The sequence below is a fragment of the Myiozetetes cayanensis genome, unplaced genomic scaffold, assembly GCF_022539395.1.
Source record: "Myiozetetes cayanensis isolate MyiCay16 unplaced genomic scaffold, myiCay2020 scf17, whole genome shotgun sequence".
Classification (NCBI taxonomy): Eukaryota; Metazoa; Chordata; class Aves; order Passeriformes; family Tyrannidae; genus Myiozetetes; species Myiozetetes cayanensis.
Genome location: NW_026087378.1, coordinates 8932281 through 8951597, shown reverse-complemented (window position 1 = coordinate 8951597; position 19317 = coordinate 8932281). Strand labels below are relative to the sequence as shown.

General features: G+C 43.5%; 2 protein-coding genes across 5 annotated transcripts; both read right to left on the bottom strand.

The window, feature by feature from the left end:
* Positions 1–63: 63 nt before the first annotated feature.
* Positions 64–8338, bottom strand: LOC126638337 (hepatitis A virus cellular receptor 1 homolog). 4 transcript variants are annotated; one of them, XM_050312126.1, is made up of 8 exons: positions 6991–8337; positions 4976–5317; positions 4317–4367; positions 2264–2340; positions 1979–2035; positions 1124–1238; positions 672–711; positions 64–292 (listed from the first exon to the last, which is right to left on the bottom strand). In XM_050312126.1, the coding sequence occupies exons 1-8, from the start codon at positions 7037–7039 to the stop codon at positions 199–201; spliced, it is 825 nt and encodes a 274-aa protein (XP_050168083.1). In that variant the 5' UTR covers positions 7040–8337; the 3' UTR covers positions 64–198. The 4 variants fall into 4 exon arrangements, with proteins under 4 accessions (XP_050168083.1, XP_050168085.1, XP_050168084.1 ...); XM_050312128.1 differs by lacking the exon at positions 1979–2035 and having other exon boundaries at positions 6991–8338; XM_050312127.1 differs by lacking the exon at positions 4317–4367 and having other exon boundaries at positions 6991–8335.
* Positions 8339–8959: 621 nt separating this feature from the next.
* Positions 8960–10887, bottom strand: MED7 (mediator complex subunit 7). Its single transcript, XM_050312131.1, has 2 exons — positions 10830–10887; positions 8960–9927 (listed from the first exon to the last, which is right to left on the bottom strand). Exon 2 carries the CDS (start codon positions 9906–9908, stop codon positions 9216–9218), a length of 693 nt encoding a protein of 230 aa, XP_050168088.1. The 5' UTR covers positions 9909–9927; positions 10830–10887; the 3' UTR covers positions 8960–9215.
* Between the last annotated feature and the right edge of the window lie 8430 nt (positions 10888–19317).

The window sequence follows — 19317 nt, the reverse complement described above, 5'->3', positions numbered from 1 at the left end:
CAAGACAGCAGGGTTTCGGTTTCTGTTTCTGGAATAGGCTGATAAAGATTTTAATTACAAGTGTAGCTTTTATTTGTTTTATTAGAATGATGTGAGTAATGCTTCAGTAGTGCAGACACATTCAGCTGCTGAGCAGAGGGAGCAGCTAACATTTTTCAAACTGTTTAATGTCCCAGTGATGACAAAGGCAAGCAGTCCTTAGTGTATGATATAAACATTTTCCTCTGCATGGATCTCATCTTCCAGGGCACTGTGATTCCCCACACCTTGTGGCCTCCGAAACACAATGAAGCTGCACAAAAGAGTAAAAATAATGGTTTTAAACAAAAACCAGACAATAAACCCAAGAAGAGCAGATCAACCAGCTCACTGGAAAGAGTGAAACATGCACAAACCCCCATTTAATCATGACCAACAATGAATCATCTTTCCACTTAAGAGACAACCCACACTTGGGTTTTGCATGCTCCCTAATGCAATGAACTGATAGTTATTACTCATTTTTGCTTACTAACAAATGAAAAGTAGCAGAACTTATTAATTTCTTTTTGCAATGCCTTCTATTAACTTGAGATTAAAAAAGAAAGCCAAAGTTTGTGGTGGAATGGTCAGCATACTGACATTCTCTTTCTGCAACCTCTTATCAGCAAAAGCAGGAACAGAATACTTACTTTCCAAAGTCACCTGTCTTCTTTGTATTGTAAAAGTATTCTAAGGACCATCCAGAATGAAAATAAAGGGAAAAAAGAAAGAAAATTAATATTTTTTTAAACCATTAGAAGCAAGTAAAGCAGTGGCTTCAAAAATAAATAATTATCTTCAGGAAAGAACTGGGACAACAGGGAACTGCGGAATGGGTAGGAGGAAACGAGCAGGGCACAACCACACCCTGGGTTGTCTGGCTGCTAAAGAGTCACAAAACGAGGAGGCCACGTTCACACCTTGCTGTTCTGGGCCCCAGAGGCCATAGGGGGAGAGATGTGTGAGCAGCCAAAGCACAGGGATTGAGTGAGGAATCCAGAGACCTCAGCTCACTGCCTGAAATGGGAGACATGTGACATCTGCCACAGCTGTGACTGGACAGACCTGAGCAATCCTGGAACTACCTAGGAGAAGTACTTACGTTTAGTGAGAAACAGAGCCAAAATCAGGATGACCAGAAGCACTGCACATGACCCAATCCCAATGTACAGACCATTTTCGGAATACTGCTGACTGGGAAGCGATACAGAGGTGTTCTGTCAAACACAAGGCAGATGAGCATTAGTGGAACTGGCAGCAAGAAGCCATTTATATGTTTTGCAACTCTGCAGGAAAAGTACATTTGAGACCAAAAGCCTAATCTGAGATACAGGACAAGTTTCAAGCAGAATCACTGCAACATATGTGTGAACCATGCTGCTAAATAAATTTTTTGAGATTGTCAAAGGACCTGAGGTTATGATAAATCTCGTTTATTCAGGCTTAATACTATTTGGTGAACTTTTCTATGATCAATATATTTCCTGATGTCACACCCTCCCACCTTCTTGTCAGCTTATTCAGCAATTAGTCAAGGATTTATACCAATAAGTAAATGCACCTTCTTTTTCCATTGTTTTTATTTAGGCTAAACTTCTTTCTGATGCCAGCTGTTAGTATCTAATCTGCCACTGGCATCTCAGGCCTGGAAAAGCACTGGAAGCACAGTGTGGTCCCTGACTTGCATCCTGCACGTACAGCAGTATGAACTCCCACAGCACAGACTGACTGTACATCACAGCAGGTCTCCCCAGAGGCTGGCTTGGCTGGCTGGTCTTCCTGATAAAATTTGGGTGCTGTTACTGCCTGTCACCCTGTAATATGTGCTGGAGGACTCAGCAAGACAGAGAGAGGTCTGGCAGGACAGCCTGTTTGAACCCCGCTGCACAAGAAGTGCAGGGCATCCCTGTGCTCCCAGGTGATCCAAGTTCCGCTCTTCCCCCACGTCCTGTCATACCTGCATGTTTGCAGTAACATGTGAGCAGTCTGAGGTGTCTGAGCAGGGGCCAGAGGCCTGAAAGGCAATGCAGATGTTGCTAAAGCTCTTCCTCCATCAGTAGGAAGTACTTTTTGCACGCTAAGCAGGTTTCCCCCCACCACCCTTTAATAAGAGCTCTTTCATAATCAACAATATTCTGTTGCAATCAAACAAAAGCAGTGGAAGTGCCCTGTAGGGATGAGCCAATAACCTCTCATTTCTATCCACTCTGCCCAGGTATGCTGCAGAAAAGGAGATGCTTACATTCCGAGGAGCTTCCGAGGCAGATGCTGGCCACGTTTCTGTGAAGGCAAAGGAGGATTCACTGGTGCTCCCAGGAGCTGAGCAAAGACAAGACAAGCACATCACTTGTACAGAGAACCATTCTGCCTTCACACAGAGAAATTTGTACTGCTGACTATCAGTAGTCTGGGCTCTGCATATCATAAAGAAGTTGGTGCCTTCATAGGGCAGCACAAAACTCTGAGTATTGGAGTTTCTGCTGCCCTTTTCAGAGCTTTGAATTCCTTGCAGGAAACACTTGACTCTTGCTGTTATCTGAACACTAGGAAGGAGTTATCAAAGTAGCCATCTGGGTTTGGAGCCAAGAAGAAGTGGATTATAGAATCATTAAATGGTTTGGGTTGAAAGGAACATTAAAGATTACTCTGTTCCAACCCCTCTGCCGTAGGCAGGGACACCTTCCACTTGACCAGGGGGTTCAATGCCCCATCCAACCTGACCTTGAAGCAAAAAATGATGCCTAAAGCAAACTTAGGTTAACTGATGAAAACTGCTGAGGGTGTCCCAGGGCCTTGAAACAGCAACTAATGCAGAGTCGAAAAGCAAGTGATACTTTAAAGTCCCAGGCGGCTGTAAACAGACTGACCAAAATGTGATATATTTGCATAAGCACCTGCAGCATATTTTGAAGCAATTTCCCAGAGCAAAGCTGTTTGCAACATTTAAAATTAAGAGCCACAAAATTCTGTCTTCTTTGTCATCAGTCTCAGTTTTTCCACGAGTTCTCAGATGATGTAAAAACCTCCTAAAAACAGAATCTCCTGTTCAATTTATGACAACATTAGCTGGTTGCTTTAATGTTTTAAATTGTTACCCTTATTCCCAAAAGCTTTATTTTGAAGAGGACAGGATTGTTGGCTTCACTGTTCTCTGGCATTGGAGACTCCAGAGTATTTCTACATCAGAGGCACACAGCCAGCTGCCTTTTCCAGTCTCCCTTGGTGTGAACATGCTCATACTAACTTGGGTTCTGAAAACTTAAAACGTTGTTCCACCATCAGCCAACAAAGATGCCACAGGATTAAGAAAACCCATGAGTTCTAAGATTGGAAGCCACGTTATTTGCAACTAGAATAGGAACAGTCTGAGAAAGTTTTCACTTCTTTTTCCAAAAAGGAAATGCAACTGTTGAAACACACTAATTTAGAGTTACTTAGCTGGAAACATCCAAGACAGAAGGAGAAAAACAAATGGCATCCCTGATTTTTCTTTCAGAATCCAGAAAATATTGTTAAACCATGAGCTTTCTCTTGTGTACTGGAAATTAAAGGTGCCTTTTTCAGATTGAAAAAGATGCAGCTGAGTGGGTACATGATAGAAATTTATCCACTTGTGAGGGGAATGGAGAAACTGAGTAAGGAACAGTTGTGCACTCTCTCTTTCACTACAATGAGAGACCTCATGTTCATGGGCTATGGAGGACGTGGGCAACCTCTGAGACACCTCGTACACCAGAGTAGAATACTTGGGCACTGTATCACAAAATTACTGCCCTGTTTCTACAATCCTCCTTAATCATCTGCTGTTGACTGCTACTGGAGGCAGGATCCTGGATTAGACATGCTGTTGAGCTAGTCCAATAAAACAGTTCTATATTACAGAGCAACAAATTAGCTGATTAAACAGTGGGTACACCCAGCTCCTCAAAAGTTGCGTTTTACTCCTCAGGGGATGCATTTCTAGAAGAGGAGGTGAGATTTTATACCACAAACAAACCAACAAACCAAAACAACAGCCAAAATAAAAGCAAAGCTTGCAGCACCACTAAAACCATTAAAGCATCACACCTGGAAGAAAGCTTCCTCCCACATATACATGTTCCTTCTGTTGGACTCTTTATATAATGTCAGGCAGAATTTAAATCCAAGTTCTGATCTTTCATTCTATGGTAATGTTTAATAAATTTTAGCCAAGGCATTTCTATCATCCAGCATCATTTTGTTTCCTTCCTAAGATCCCCATTTGCAACATGGCTTATATATGCTATTGAGGTTAATACTTGGAGAAAAGTTACCTGATGTCTGTTCAGGGGTGTAAGTGTGAGGACTTGCAGTAGAGATCCTAGCTGATGTTAAAAAATAAAACAAAACCAACACATGTTATAATTAGCCTCAGTGTGCATTTATGTAGTGAAAAAGAGACAGAGCTTCTACAATAAGGATTTGCTAGCACCAGCCACACATCTGTCAGCTACTTGTTCCATATATTATCATGCTTTTCACAAGCAAGAGAAAACCTGAAAATCAGAGGAAGAGTTGACAAAAAACTTCTCTATGCCAATTTTGTGTCCCTGGGCTTTACTCTAGAATCAAGCAGGGAAAGTCAAACACGGCTTTCTATGAAAATAGTGCAGCAATAACGCTTTGGATGAACTAAGTCCTGTATGCTGCCCTTCCTCTTAAATTCTTCAGTGTTTCTAAGAAAGCTCAGTAGTGCTGTGCACCACGAGACAAAGCACCATATCCTTTTTTTAATTGCAGTGACTGCCCTGGGATAAGAACTTTGCCAAAGACAGCTCAATTTAAACAGCACTAACAGCAGACCTGCAAGGTGCTAAAGATCCACCTTATTGGATGATCGTGGAAACTATTTCCACCACAAGCCTTGAAACCCAGACCCAAGAGCAGATTTACCACAATGGTTACTCAGACAAGAGCACACCTCTGCACTCACCTTTTATTATCACAACCTCGAAATTACTTTTTTGGTCGTTGAACCACCCCCGGTGCTCCACACGGCAGCAGTAAGTCCCACTGTCTGCCTCCTCGGCGTTCACGATCGTGAGGGACACGTCGCCCTCCCACAGGTTCCCTTGCAACAGGTACCTGCTGCCGTGCTGCTCTGTCACCCTCCATCCATCTGTCCAGATAATGGGCCGAGAACACTGTGACTTAGGGCAGCTATCCCGTCCCCAGCACATGGATGTGATGTCGCTTGTCCTCCGGACGCTGTAGGAGCAGGGCACGGTGACGTTCTGACCAACCCCTCCTGTCACTAATTCCGATACTGTGGGGCCTGTGGGCAAAATGACAGAGCTGTTGAGCACGGGGCATGAAAGTGGGATCTTCTTGTGCACCTTGCCTGTCCTGAAACATCCCATCTCTCAAACACCACCAGGCATTGTTGGATCCACCAATAGATGTGTCCTGGCAGGAATGATGCAGTGAGGGATAATGACCAGGCCAATTATATGTTCAGAACGTGTCTCTCATCACAGAAAGAAGAAATACACTTTCTTCAGCCTCTGCAGGTAAGAGGTGAGGTGAAGAGAGAACAGTGTTTGGATCTGCTCAACTCTGTGGCTTCTCTTGAGCCAGGCTCAGTCTGTCAGCTCTTTTCCTTCATTTAGATTTAATCCAATCACACAGAGGGGAGCAGTAAGACACTGACTTTAATCAAAACCACTGTGGGAAACTCTTCCTCCCTTTCAATGAAGAACCACTAAAAGGAAGGTTTCATCAGAATGATTACTGCTGAATGAACTTCTGTTTTTCTTTCCTAAAGTCAGGGTTTGCCCATTCTGATCAGAAGGGATTTTTCAGAGCTTTTCTGAGAAATTTTATACTCTTTTTTTTCACTACTTTATTTTCTCGTCTCACTCTTATTCAGGTTCTAAATTGTTTGATTCATCACAGTGAAATAGTTCTTTTGTGTATTTAGATCACTCCAGTCAATATTCCCTTTAGAAGGGTTTTATTAAAAGCTAGTTAAGTACTAGTCAAAATGATTTGTGCTCTGAGGATTCAGTCACAGTCATCCTGTAACCACTTTCTTCTAACAGAGTATGTAGTGAGGCTCCCAAAGTGCACATACTGTTTGTACTTCAAAGAAAACCATTTTCTATATACTGACTACTGCACATCCTTATCAAATTCAGTAACATGGGATCACATGTGTAAATATTTCCATCTATCCATATTAACATTTTAGGAATAGTTCTGTGCAGCAAGAACAAGCAACAAATTGTCTCTATGAAAAACCCAGTCTGGTCTATAATTTTTATTTAGTATAAAAAGGAAGCTTGAAATGAATCTCATCATAAAACACTGTATAAACAACTACAAGAAATAGTATCTGTAATATCTCTTTTCTTTCTACCGAATTTATCTTACCACCAATTTTTTAATGTCTGTCTTTATTAGTGTCATTTTAAAAACTGTTGTTTTCAGTGCTGTTGCCTTTAATAATCTAGGAATGGTTTCTCAGATTAAAAAAAAAAAAAAAAAAGTACCAATTTGTTCCAGTACAATTTCATATTAGCTAAAAAACACCAGAAGCCAGAGTTGACCTTTTCCCTGTCTTCCTCAGCACTCATCTTCACAAAGTCTGCCAAAGTGAAATATCCTTGTTTTACCACTTCTCTAAAATGATTGAAAGTTCTCTGCTCGGGCAATTACTTTTAAAAAAGCCCACTAATCAGACTAGCAGGAGCCAAGACCAGCTCAAGAAGGAGCATCTTTAAAACCACCATACCCTCAAACAGGGTTTTGTCTTACAAAGGGGATAAGGCCACTAGAACACTAGAGTCACTGTGATAAAATTCTATTCCAACACAAAGCTGCAGTTTCTGTGATATGCGACCACTCTTCCTGTTGTAAGATAAAATTTCTCACTTTGCAACCCTCAGAATCACTGATGCACGATACCTCCATCCACCTCCATCTAGTTGTTTAGGCCCACTTAGTTACCTGTAAACAGGACCAGGAGAATCCAGTTCATGCAGACGTAAGGCAACATCGTGGCTGAAATGAGGAACACTCCCGCTCACCCTCCTCATTCACGAAAACTTATCTTCTATGTACACTTCTTTATTTCTTGCACACCATGTCCAGTCACAGCTGTGGGTGCCCTTTAGTCCAATCTGGTCCTTTTGCCCGTGGTTGGGCTGTTTGTCTCCTGCAGCACAGGCAGAGCTGCAGGCAAGGTGCAAGTGTACAGGGCTGAGCTGCCGCTGCCGGGGAGTGACTGAGAGGCGACGCTTCGTGGTACCACAGAAATCTAGTTCTCTTTTTTCCAGATCTGTTTGATTACTGTAAGTGAAACTTGTCAGCACCGCTGAGCTCACACAGCTATCAGAACCATTGCCCCAGACTGCTTCCCACACCTGCTTTTGCCACAGTAGACAGCATTTGGATAGAAGACGGCATAGGATATGTAACACAGTGGTAAGTAGAAATGACTTGGAAAAATAAAAGATTCCTAGGAAGAACTACTCAAGCTTTTAATCATAAATTTCTGATTCTAATACTTAGAAGCAGCTCAGAGCATCTTTTGGCAAATTTTCCTTGGCAGCAATAATTTGGTAGTATTAGAAAACTGTCCTACTCTTACACAGCTGAGCCAAATAGAGTTTCAGTCTCTTTTCACCTGACTCTTAAAAATTCCATATGCAGCTGGGCTTTTGCAATACAGACAAAACATCCAGAATACAGAATCATTTTAAAAAGTAACTGTGTGGAAACTGTCTCATCCCAGACTCAAGGCTCACTCTGACAAAATGCTGAAATTCAGCTTTTGAGGAAGGCTGTTCCCTGGCCACTCTCCCTGTGTCCCTGGATCAACAAACTCTTCTCAAGGATATCTTATATTTTTATATTGTTTGGACTAGAACTGCAGCTGTGATGAAGGCTATTTGATCTAGGACAAAAGTGTTCTTTGCTGAAGCAACTAACCTACCTCACAGTGTTTTATACAGATGAAATTAAGTACTAAGGAGTGAGAATCAGAATCAACAGAGCTGTCTCATATGAGCTACCTTAGAGGAGAGCAGATGCATCAAAGTGACAGCTTTTTTAAGTGAAAATTAGGAAAACCAGGGGATTAATGCAGATGAGAGGCAAGTACTAGCAACATACTTGTAGGAGAGAAGTGAGAGTAAGAGGGACGAAGGGTGACTTTTGCATGCAGCGTGACTTTTGCGTGCAGCAGCTGGAAGCAGGACTCTAAGAAAAGTGCTTCCTCTTTGTTCCTGATGTTTCTGTGGAAACAGGAAACTGCAGACAGCTGCTAGAGGAATAATTCTGATAATGGCCAGCAGGATCCTGGCAAGCTGGCTCTGGCAGGAGGCGGGTGACCACATTCCCCACAGTGCCTGGACGGGCCAGTGAGCTCTGCTGGTTCAGTGTGCAGCAAACACCCACCTGCACACCAGGACACGGCCCTTCCCAGTCCCCTGCAAAACATACGGTGTGCACGGGTCTACACAGGTTCCTCCCTTGCATGAGCCACGTCTGAGCTCTGAAATAAGTAAACAGGATGAGAAAATAAGGGAACTCTTATCCCAGAGCTCTGTCTGAGCCCATTTTACTCACTTCACCCAGGCTGTTCCGTTCACATGTTAGTCAACAGCTGTTTGAGTGCTGTCTGTGTTCCAGGAAAGCCACTCTTGTCAATTAGTAAGAGAACATCACAGCCACAGGACAACAGTTAACCCACTTGCTTTAGATTTCACCTCAAGCACAGACTATAAGGAATGCCTTGGTGCAATTTGAGTTTCTACGTGCCCATTTTCCAAGTTCCTGTGTTCTGCTTGTGCAAGAAACAAGCACCACTTCTGTAGAAATTTTTTTCTTGACTCAGAGCATATAGAACAACAGAATGGCATACCTGAAAATCAGAGAAATGTACCCAAAACACGCAGGAAGTGACAAACGAAAGTACAACAGAAAAAGTCAACTTTATTCTGTGCCTACCACCTCATGGTACGTTTAACAAAAATTATACTTTTTTCTTTCTACCAGAAAAACTCAGGTGACAAAATATCAAACACTTTCATCTGCCTAGTCACTCACAACCTCCAACACGTGCACAAGAAACTCTTTATCTGCTTGTACAACAGCAAAACAAAGTATGTGTAGCCCCAGAATACATCCTGCCTCTCCCTGTGGTGCGTTAACAAGGCAAGGTGTTCTCTTCATGTCATTTCGTCGATAATGCTGCACATCGCTGCGTCCTTGTCTAAAACCTGATCCCTCTTGCCACCAGAACGCTCTCTCTGCTTTTCGCTCTGTCCGACGCAGTTGCTGCCATCATCAGTATCCATGGGCTCCACTTTCACTCTCAGTCCTCCCTCTGCATGAGGCAGGTCATCAGGCAAGGAAGCCAGGCAGTTCTGGATCATCTCCACGACCCGCTCCAGGTGCTTCTGGAACCGCTCCGCGGTCTCCAGGCGCTGGCGTTTCTGCACCTCCATCATGACCCTCAGTGTCTCCCTGGCTTGGTGGGGGCGATACTCGTTTATAAGGTGATGGACATGGACAAAAAGCAGTTTCAAGTCTTCCAGTTTCTCCTCTCGCTTTATGCTCCCTGGGCTCCTTATCAAGATGTCCAAGAGGTCCAAAAAGTTGACCAGGATAGACATATTAAGTTTTCTTAATTCCTTCTTGTGATCGAACTGCATGGGATGCAGCCGTTCAATACCCTGGCTCTCCAAGGGCCGAATGATCAGGTCGTCACACTGGAACTGATTTCCAAACATCATGTAGCTGTCCTTCACAGGGGGAGGCGGCTTTGGAGCCAGGCCCTTACGGATATTTTCATCAGTATATTCTTTTATATACTGCATTGGAGGCGGAGGAAGGGCACTCACTTGCTGGGGTTCACCCATTTTTGCCAGACAGAAATACCTATGAGGATGTCCCAAGAAACATATGTTAACAATTTGTGTCACAAGGTTATAACATAAATATAAACAAAGACAATGTAAGAGAGGTGACTGTGAGAAAATGAGCCAGAAGAAACACAACTCAGGGTGTAGAGTACAATAAACTCGTGATAAATCTATGTTACTTTTCACTGAGGTTTACTTACAGTAGCACACAGAACACCCATTTCCCAAAATATGAAAGACCAGCCTGTAAACTGAGCAGCCACAGGGAGAGGGGAGACCCCTTCCCTAGCTGGGGCCCAGCCTGTGAACTCCACAGAATATCCTGAGCTGGAAGGGACCCAGAAGGATCATCAAAGTCCAACTCCAGGACGTGCACAGGACAACCCAGCAATGCCATCGTGTGCCTGAGAGCGTTGTCCAAATGCTTCCTGAGCTCTTTCAGGTTTGGGGCCGTGACCACTGCCCTGGGGAGCCTGTTCAGTGCCCGACCACCCACTGGGGGAAGAACCTTTTCTTAATATACACCTAACCCTGCCCTGACACAGCTCCAACCGTTCCCTCGGGTCCTGTCACTGCTCACGGAGAGCACAGATCGGTGCTGCCCCTCGTCACGAAGCTGCAGACCGTGGTGAGGTCGCCCCTTAGTCTCCTGCTTCTTCAGGCCGAGCAAACGAAGTGCCCTCAGCCGCTCCTCCTGTGGCTTCCCCCTTCACGCGCGACCCACGGGAGGAACCGGGCCGGGCCCACCCCCGCCGAGCTTCGCTGCCATGCTCCGGGCTGGGCCGGGCTCTGGGCCGCCGGAGCTCGCCACGCCAGTGCCAAGGAGAGAAGAGCCGCGACCGGATACCGGCGGAGGGGGCAGAACCGACCCAGAGCCCGCGGGGATCCCCCCGCCTGCCCTCAGCTCCCCTCACTCACCCGCGCCGCCCTCACCGCCCTCGGCGCCGCCGCTTCCGGACAGCGGCCCCTTCCCCCGCCTCCCATTGGCTCGCAGCCTCTCTGTGCCGCGCTCTGATTGGTTATCGCGAACATCTGTCAGACATTCCCTCCACTCAGCTCCCTCAGGGGGCGGTGCCCGGGGCAAGCGGGCACTGAGGGGGCTGTCCCGTCCCGTCCCCTCCCGTCGGGAGCCCCTCAGGGCTGCGGGGCTCCCTCGCCAGCAGCGGCTCCTGGGGCGGCAGGACCGGGAGGGGAGGGAGGGGAAGGACCGGCCTGGCATCCCCGCGGGGACGGGGCTGGGTCAGGGTGGCCCTTGAACACCTCCGGGGATAGTGACTCTCCCTTCCAATGTCTAATCACCCCTCCTGTGAAGAATTTCTTCCTGATGTCCGACCTGAACCTCCCCTGGCGCAGCTTCGGGCCATCTCCTCGTGTCCCATCGCTCGTTCCTGGCAGCAGAGCCCGACCCTCCCCTGGCTACAGCCCCGGGCTGAGCTGGAGGGGCGTGTTCAGATCGGGCTCTGCCAACGCAGAGGTTGTTGCACATCAAGCACAGAATCACGCAGTGATGGCATTTAATGTGACCATGTGTGCGGTGATCACACAGGTACCGAGAGCTTCCACGCATCGAAATACACCGCGGGCGTTAACTCTGACCGTGGAATCACAGCATCACCCTGGAGGTGTTCGCAGCATTCCTGCACTCCTGAGCACAGTCTGACAAAACAGTTCGGCTCCCTCGCTTTCCTTTCAGTTTTGTTCTCGAGGGGGTTGAAGTAAAAACCCGTGGATTTCAATTTTTCACGTTGTGGGTGAGGTGGAGCTGGACTCGCTGGCATCGCCTCTGCAGGAATCTCTCCCTGGAATGGCCAACAGGGAATGTTTTTTTGACACTCGGCCGCTTCTGTGCCGTTCTCTCTCCCTCAGCAGATGGCAGCAATGGCCTTGGCGTGACAGGGACCCATCGCGAGCACACGCAGTGTCATTTACAGACCCGCTCTTCGAGAGCGATCATTTCACCGAAAAAATTTCAGTTGAAAGACAATTAACTTGCATCCTGTTAATTATTTCTAAAACGATTCAAAGAATATCTAGAATAGATCTATTTGACTAGAAAGCCTGAAGTAATGTACGGATATTTTATAGAATAGTTGAATATTTATATATTCCAAACCAAATATACTTTACAGTTGACAATGAGTACAGTCCTGGTGGCAAAATAGACTGATCTGGTTTCATTCTTAAGTAAAATATATTTTGAAGAGGAAATACCCCCTTTGAGACATTCATTCTCACTGGGTGTCTGTCCATAGCAGGGAATTTCCTGAAGTTGATTTAACATGGTGTTTGCCAAATACTACTTTAATCCATCAAATAATCATTTTGAAGAAGGGAATGTACTCCAGGATGGACATGCAGATCTTATCAAGGCACATAAACATGGGACTGAGATCACGGTTGCCAAATACTGGCAAGGGTGCAGCTCCCTGCTGCTCTAAATCATTTTCTGCTTTGGAAAGGGAGGTCTTCACCCTTACTCCTTCCTCCTGATCCCTCTCTCCTTTCTTCCCTCAGTGCTCCTCCAGTCCCCCATTCTGGCTGTGCAGTCCTTTAATCTCAGCACTCTGTATTGTCCCTGTCAAGCACTGGCTTGCAAAGTAAACTGATGCAGCTCCAAACCACACAGAAAGCCTTACTGCCATTTTTCTGGATTAAGTTTTCAGCTCTTCTAGAGTGTTAAGTCAATATGTGTTATCTACCCTGTGAGCATCAGGGTGAGCTTTTAAGAGAGGAGAGTGCATAGACAGGAGGAAAGGAGGAGGCTGGGGAGATGGGGAGGGGAACAGTTCTCCTCATTTCTGTGGTAGCAGGCTCTTATCTCAAATCATCTTGTCACGTCATACTCTGAAAGACAGGCAAGGAATAAAAAGCATCACCTCCAGACATGCATGAGATAACCCATGTAGAAGGAGGTACTAGCACACCTTTGGTTTTATTGGATTTTCCAGACTTTGATTTCACATTCTTTTAACAGGAACTGAGCTTGATTCTCTAGTACCTTGCACTCAGTGAACTGTGCAGCAAGGATGTAAAACTCTGTGACTTCAAACAGGAGAAGACAGTGAGGACCAAGCACTTGTTTTTTAACATGATCTCTGTGATCTTCTTGACTCATTTTCTCAGTCTGTATGATAGTGGCCAAAACAGAGGGCATATAACGTCAACTGAAGTTTTTCAGTCTTGTTCTTGGTAGCATGGCTGGTTCTCAGAAGACCCATGGATGACCATTTCCAGCCTATGGGCAGCTGTTAACATTTCTCCTTACAGTGGTTCTAAAGGAGAAATTAAGAGTGATAGTGTGTTATGAGGAGCACTCTACAGTTTGCTTTCTGCTACATTTCAGCTCTTTTCTGAAATAAGGTTGCTGTCCAGTACAAACCTACCACTGATAATGCAACACAATTCCTACAACATCTCCAGATTGTGGAACTGAATCTGGACACCCCTTCAGCAGATGGTGAATCAGTACAATGATATTCTTCGCCTCAAAGACACAACATCTTAATTTACTGCTTGAGTTAAGTTTATATTCGTTTTCCTCATAACTAATTTTAGGCAAATTGGCATGTTTCAGTATCAGACACTCCAGTTCTATTAATTCAGCAGCAGTGTGTACAGTGTGTACCATTGCAGTGTGCTGTTATTTTAGCACAACTTGAATCCAAACACTGTGCAAGCACAGTAAATATAAACCCCATTCTCAAGCATTTTTTTAGAAGAGTGCTGCTCTCTTCTGTGCTACAACATATTTCTTCCATTTTTGACTGCTACTGCACTCTAAATAATAAATAAATGTGTGTGTGCTTTTCTCACATCGTCTGAAAAAGTAATCCCAAAATGAAATTCAGTTCTAGTCTCTTACTGGGTTTAGGTGAGTGTTATATCTTACACCTGGTTAAGCAATGAGCTCAGGATTCCTTTTTTGGTGATTGTTACAGGCTTTGTCGTAGAATGTACCAGAAAGGAAGGGAAGAGAAAAGGAGCCTGTTGGTGGTGAAGGGGACTTAAACAAGCTTTATGTCTCCATCTGCTGTGGTTAATTCCCATCTCCCTGTCTCCTGCTGTGGCTGTGGGAATTAATGAATTTGCAGTGCAGTACTGTGCATCTTTTTCTTCCTGACTCCTCAGACTAAAATATCAACTGCAGCCTGTTGGCACACCTGCTAATGTAGGAAGGAAGTTTAATGTTCCTATCATGTAAAAATTGGGCAGTGCACATGGGCAGTTGCACATGACAGTTGACCTGTTTCTTACTATACAGCCTATTAGCAGATTCAAATGGATTCAAAGCTCAGCACAGAGCTTGAATGGTTATGTAGCAATAAAACAGGTATCTCACTACTGGTTAATAAATTGACATGGCTCAAAATCCACACACGTTTTGATACAATCATCCAATAGTCTCTTCTGTGCTCACAGTCATAATGTTATTTCTGAAAGCAGCTCCCCAACCTGATTTTTAATGCTGGGTGTTTTCTTGGTCACATGCCTGCAGTGACAACATATTCTAACATGTAAATGAACATTTCTCAAAAAAATGCATCTGCGTGGCATGAAGAAGTAATCCCTGTCCATCCATCAGCAACATGGGTAGCAGCAAACATGTCATATTGCCAGAATAAACCCTGGCACTGCCATTTTGCCAGCAGTGTAAGTCACACCTCTGTCTTCCGACGGAGACAGTAACAGAAAGAAACCACAATAGGCAGGCACTGATAAAAGGAGCTGGAACAAATTCCCACTTTGGGTGTGACCCCATGAAACTAGGCCTCCCTTTCTGCATTTTTCCCTAAGATAGAACAGAATTAATTGTCCCTTCATCCCTGTCCTAACCCTGTGCAAGTTCTCCAGTATAAAGCATGTTCTCTATGTTACTGCCAACATCAGTAAGCCTGGGAATGATTCCCTTCAGGCATTGAAATGATGGATAATTCACTACATCCTCCTAGCAATGCTCAGAACAAGGCATCTACTTTCCCAGGGGTCCCAGACAGTTCATAGGAGAATATTGCCCTGGTTCTACAAGAGCAGCTCCCTTGGTCACTGGGAGCAGTGTGAACACATTCAAAGGTGCAGCTGTAAGGCCTAGAGGAAAGCTGGATGCATTTGGCTCAGAAAGACCAGGCTAATTCTTCCCTTTTTCTGCAGCTTTCTGTCTTGTTCTTTGGGTCTACTGGAGACATGTTTATTGGGGTGATAATGAACTGCCAAAGAAGCGAGACAGCTGAGTAACCTAATTAAGAGTTTCTCACGCTCTAAGCTAAGAAGCAAAATGGGTTGAATGATGGAAGTTTAGAAGTGGAGTAATAATCATCATATTGAGCAGCTGGTGTAAAGGAAGAGCTGGCACCCAGGCAGTAAACCTGACCTAAATGTTACACATGATAGAAGTATATAGGTCAATTTATGAGAGTGAAGAGAGAGTTGCAGCCTTGTGGACTGTTTTCTTCACAAAAACAAAAACATTCTATATTTAACTTTATACATTTCTCTGCCGCCTTCAGGACATGAGCATTGGTATCAGAGCAGGATGTGCGGGTGGGGAGATTTTCACAGTCGGCAGTAATCAAAGTGTGAACTGCATAATCTGGGTAAATCCCCTAAGAAAAAATCCAATCCCTAAAATAACATTTTTTAAAGCAGAAATAGAGCAGTTTGCAGGAGGTAGCAAGGAATGAACAAAGGTGATTAAAAGAAGAAAAAGGAGTCCACTGAGGCCACAGTTGATAAGAATAACTTTATCTGTAACCTCAACTTACCCAGCACAGAGGAGTATTTAGAGCACACAGCAGCTCAAACTTTAATCTGAATCATTTAAAGTGTTTCAGATTTTCCTGAATATGGATGAAAAAGTGTCAAAAGATACATGGTAGCAGGCTTTAGAAAAGCACTTAAGAAAAGAATATGTAGGGTACCTAAAAAATTCATCATCCCTTGAAGGATAGTCTTACAGTGGTTCTAAGATATTTAGGACAGTTATATTTAATTATTTTCTATGAAGGATACAGAATTTCTGTACCATGTGATATATAGTGGTGCCAGAAGTCTTGAAAGGAGCGTGCTCTTACATTTGGTGTAAAACTGTACCATTATACAAAATCAGCTTCCAGAAATGAAATACTTGTGTTAATGGGATATTCCAGCTCTCCTGAGGAGCCCTTTGAGGAAGACTTTGCACTTTGTGTGTAGAGCTCTGCAGGTATCCTCACATATTCCAGCTCTGCAGCCAACTTGGTCCTAGACAAGTGGTGTATTTCTACCTAAAATATATATATAGACATATATACTTATCTCCTCCTCTACTGTAGAAGGGTCCTGAGCCCCTTAAATGTCTGAGGCTTTCTTTAAAAGGGTTATAACCTGGTAATCACCCAGAAGGATAATGACAAATTATTTTTGTCTACAGTTCATGTCTTGAAAGGAACAAAGAATTTTATTTAAAAATTAGTCAGGAAATTATGATCTTTGAAATTAAATTCAAATATACATAATCAGGTTACTCTCTCCTAAATGTGTAATTAAATACAAATACAGTTCTTAGACCGTATGATTTTGGTTTATACATGTCAACCTGGCTATACATTCTTTAAACTTAGCATTCATATTCTGGTTTTGGCTCGTAACACTCAACTATTTTGGTGTTTGCTACACATGGGGCTTGGACTTAAAGTGAAAAAAGAAAAATGAAGGAGTAGATCTGGCAGCAAGATTGGATACAAAAATATGTCAGCCCCTACCTTCCTCCCCAGCTCAACACTGAAGAGTTATCAGCTGATAGAGATATTGCAATAGTTAGCAGCTCTCACTGAAACCAGCTCCCATGTTTATATCAATGGCACCCAAATCTGGCTGTGTTGACTTGTTTCCTTCCTCCTGCTCATTCTTATTTTTCTCCCTGCTTAATATCTTAGCTTGGCCAACCACCATTTTGAGCTCAACATGGAAAACTCAGAATGGCTGCTCTAGCCTGCTAAATCCTGCCGGTTCTAACACAGCTACGACATTCTCTATCGCTCCGGGCCAAAATCTGTGATTATTTTCTTACATCTGCACATGTTGTATCAAACCTGCATTCTCAGCTGCTCCTTGTTTCTCTCTCTTTTACCTTGCCCCTCGCAACACCTTCCCGTCAGAGCTCCTGTGGTGCATCGTGTTTACGGCAAATGAGGTGCAGTTGCCAAGCCCCTTATCTGTGTATTTGATCAAATCGCCCCCCTCTTCATGTCCCTCCAAAAACTCATCTCTTATCTGGTAAAGAAATCAAGCTGCCAGTCACTGTGTTCAAAGAATTTCTTAGCCCTCCCCCAGCTACTCACCACCCTTGCTGAACCTCTGCTCCCCCCCACATCCTCCCATCTCCAGTGGCCTCGCTCCCCTCAGGCGTGTTGATGTCTCACCTCTCTGCTGTCCTGTACTCCTCGCTTTTTCTGCAGAGCTCCAGTGTCATGCCCTTGTATTTCTATTTATACTCAATTTTCTGATAAGACAACATGGGCATCTCTGCCAGCAGACTGCAACCCCCCTTGGCCAAGCTACAAAGAGTTTTCATGAAGTCCTTAACACATTACAGTTAGTGTGAAGAAGAGACTAGAAAAAAATAACATAGTCCTAAATAAGTGTTATTAGCTAAAAATGCAATGCCATTACAAACTGTCATTATAAATGTATCTGTATCAACACAAATCAAGTGAAATGCTTGTTGATCAAGATCAACAGCCTTTTTGGGGGGGAATTCACTGTTGCACAGTGAATCCACACAGTTTGTCCCTGTGCATGTTTTGGTTTATTAATGACAAGAAAGGATCTCTGAGCATAATTCTCAAAATTAAGGAAAGTTATGCAGACGCAAAAGTGGTCCTATATTTTGGAGGTTGAAGGTCTGGAATTTATCCAAATAGCTACTGTTGGCACAGGGCTAAATTTTGAAAACTGTCATCAAACTCTCAGTTTTTCACACACGTGTACTGCATGAGGCAAACGGGTTTGTAGAAGAACTGGGAAATTTGGCCTGGGCATTGATCCTAGTCTACAAATAGGTATGAAATTCCCCTTGACACCAGTGATGGCTTCTTGGGAGATCACAGATTTGTGTCATCTCACCACAAGAGTTCCTTGGTACTCAGTCACTCTGCCGAGAAATAAAGCCTCACTTTAACAGAATTCTGCATGACAAATGTTTCAGTACATACTGCACCTCATCTTCAGCAAGACTACCAAGACTATCTATATTTATACAGGCATCAGCTGCTCAACAGCTTCTGTTTGTCCTTGTTTCTGTCCCACGGTACTGCATTGTCTTAAGCAAATTCTCTTACAAATCTGTACATCAAGTGCTATATTTAAATTGTATTTTTATGGAAAATGCAGTTTCTTAATTAAGATTGAACAAAATTGGTAGGGAAAGTTTGATGGTCCCTGGAACATTCTGCCTAAATAATATATCATAAAACACCAAGGAAGGGATATGCCACTCCTTCTTTTTTGAGGAATAAACAATATATTCTATTGAGAGTATGGTTCCCAAGTCTTTCTATAAACTGCCCTATAAAATCCAAGTCTTCTTTTTTTTTTTTTGCAATTCTGATATTTGTTTAGATTTTTTTTCCTCATAACCTGTATTTAAAATAATGAAATATTTTCTTTTGAGCTTGCAAACAGCTCTAAAAAGCAGCAATAGGGACCTGCCTTCTTACACCATGGTGCTACATTAAAACAGAGACAAAACTCAGCACTGGTAAATGATTTACACTGAAGCAATTTTCAGAAATACCAAAATAATAAAAATACTTACCTTGCAGTTTCCCTGCATTCCACCAGACTCCAAGCCTCAATACCATCAGCAATGCAATTATACATCAATACTAAAAAAATACACAAAATACTAAGAATGAAAGAGCAGAGAAAAATGGATTGCATTTGTTTTAAAATAGAACAGTTTTACTGACTGCATTAGATAGATATTAATTTTTTTTATAATTTTATATTTAGCCTGGTGCAAACTGCCCTGAATGGTGCCCTGGAGGCCTGAGGAAACCAGTTGCATTTGCTTGGATGTCTGAGCTCATGTCACTGCTGATGACATTGGTCTTGATAGCATGCACAGAGGGCATGTTGTGCCTCTCCCTCCTGCAGCATCGAGCCACAGCCTCATCAGACTGCATCTGAAGCAGTCAGTAATCAGTAGAGAGTAATCAATGATAATTAATCAATTATTGGTTATTATAACTGTTTGTCTTCAGTTTAAATATCTATTATATGTTTACCATTCCTTATACAAGTATATGCAAGCATATTCTATGATTCTATGATTGTGAGTGTGCCCTTGGATACAATTTCTTTGCCTGCATAGTAAGAACCTTCACGTTATAGAATTACAGAAATATCAAGTAAAGGACCTCCAAGATCA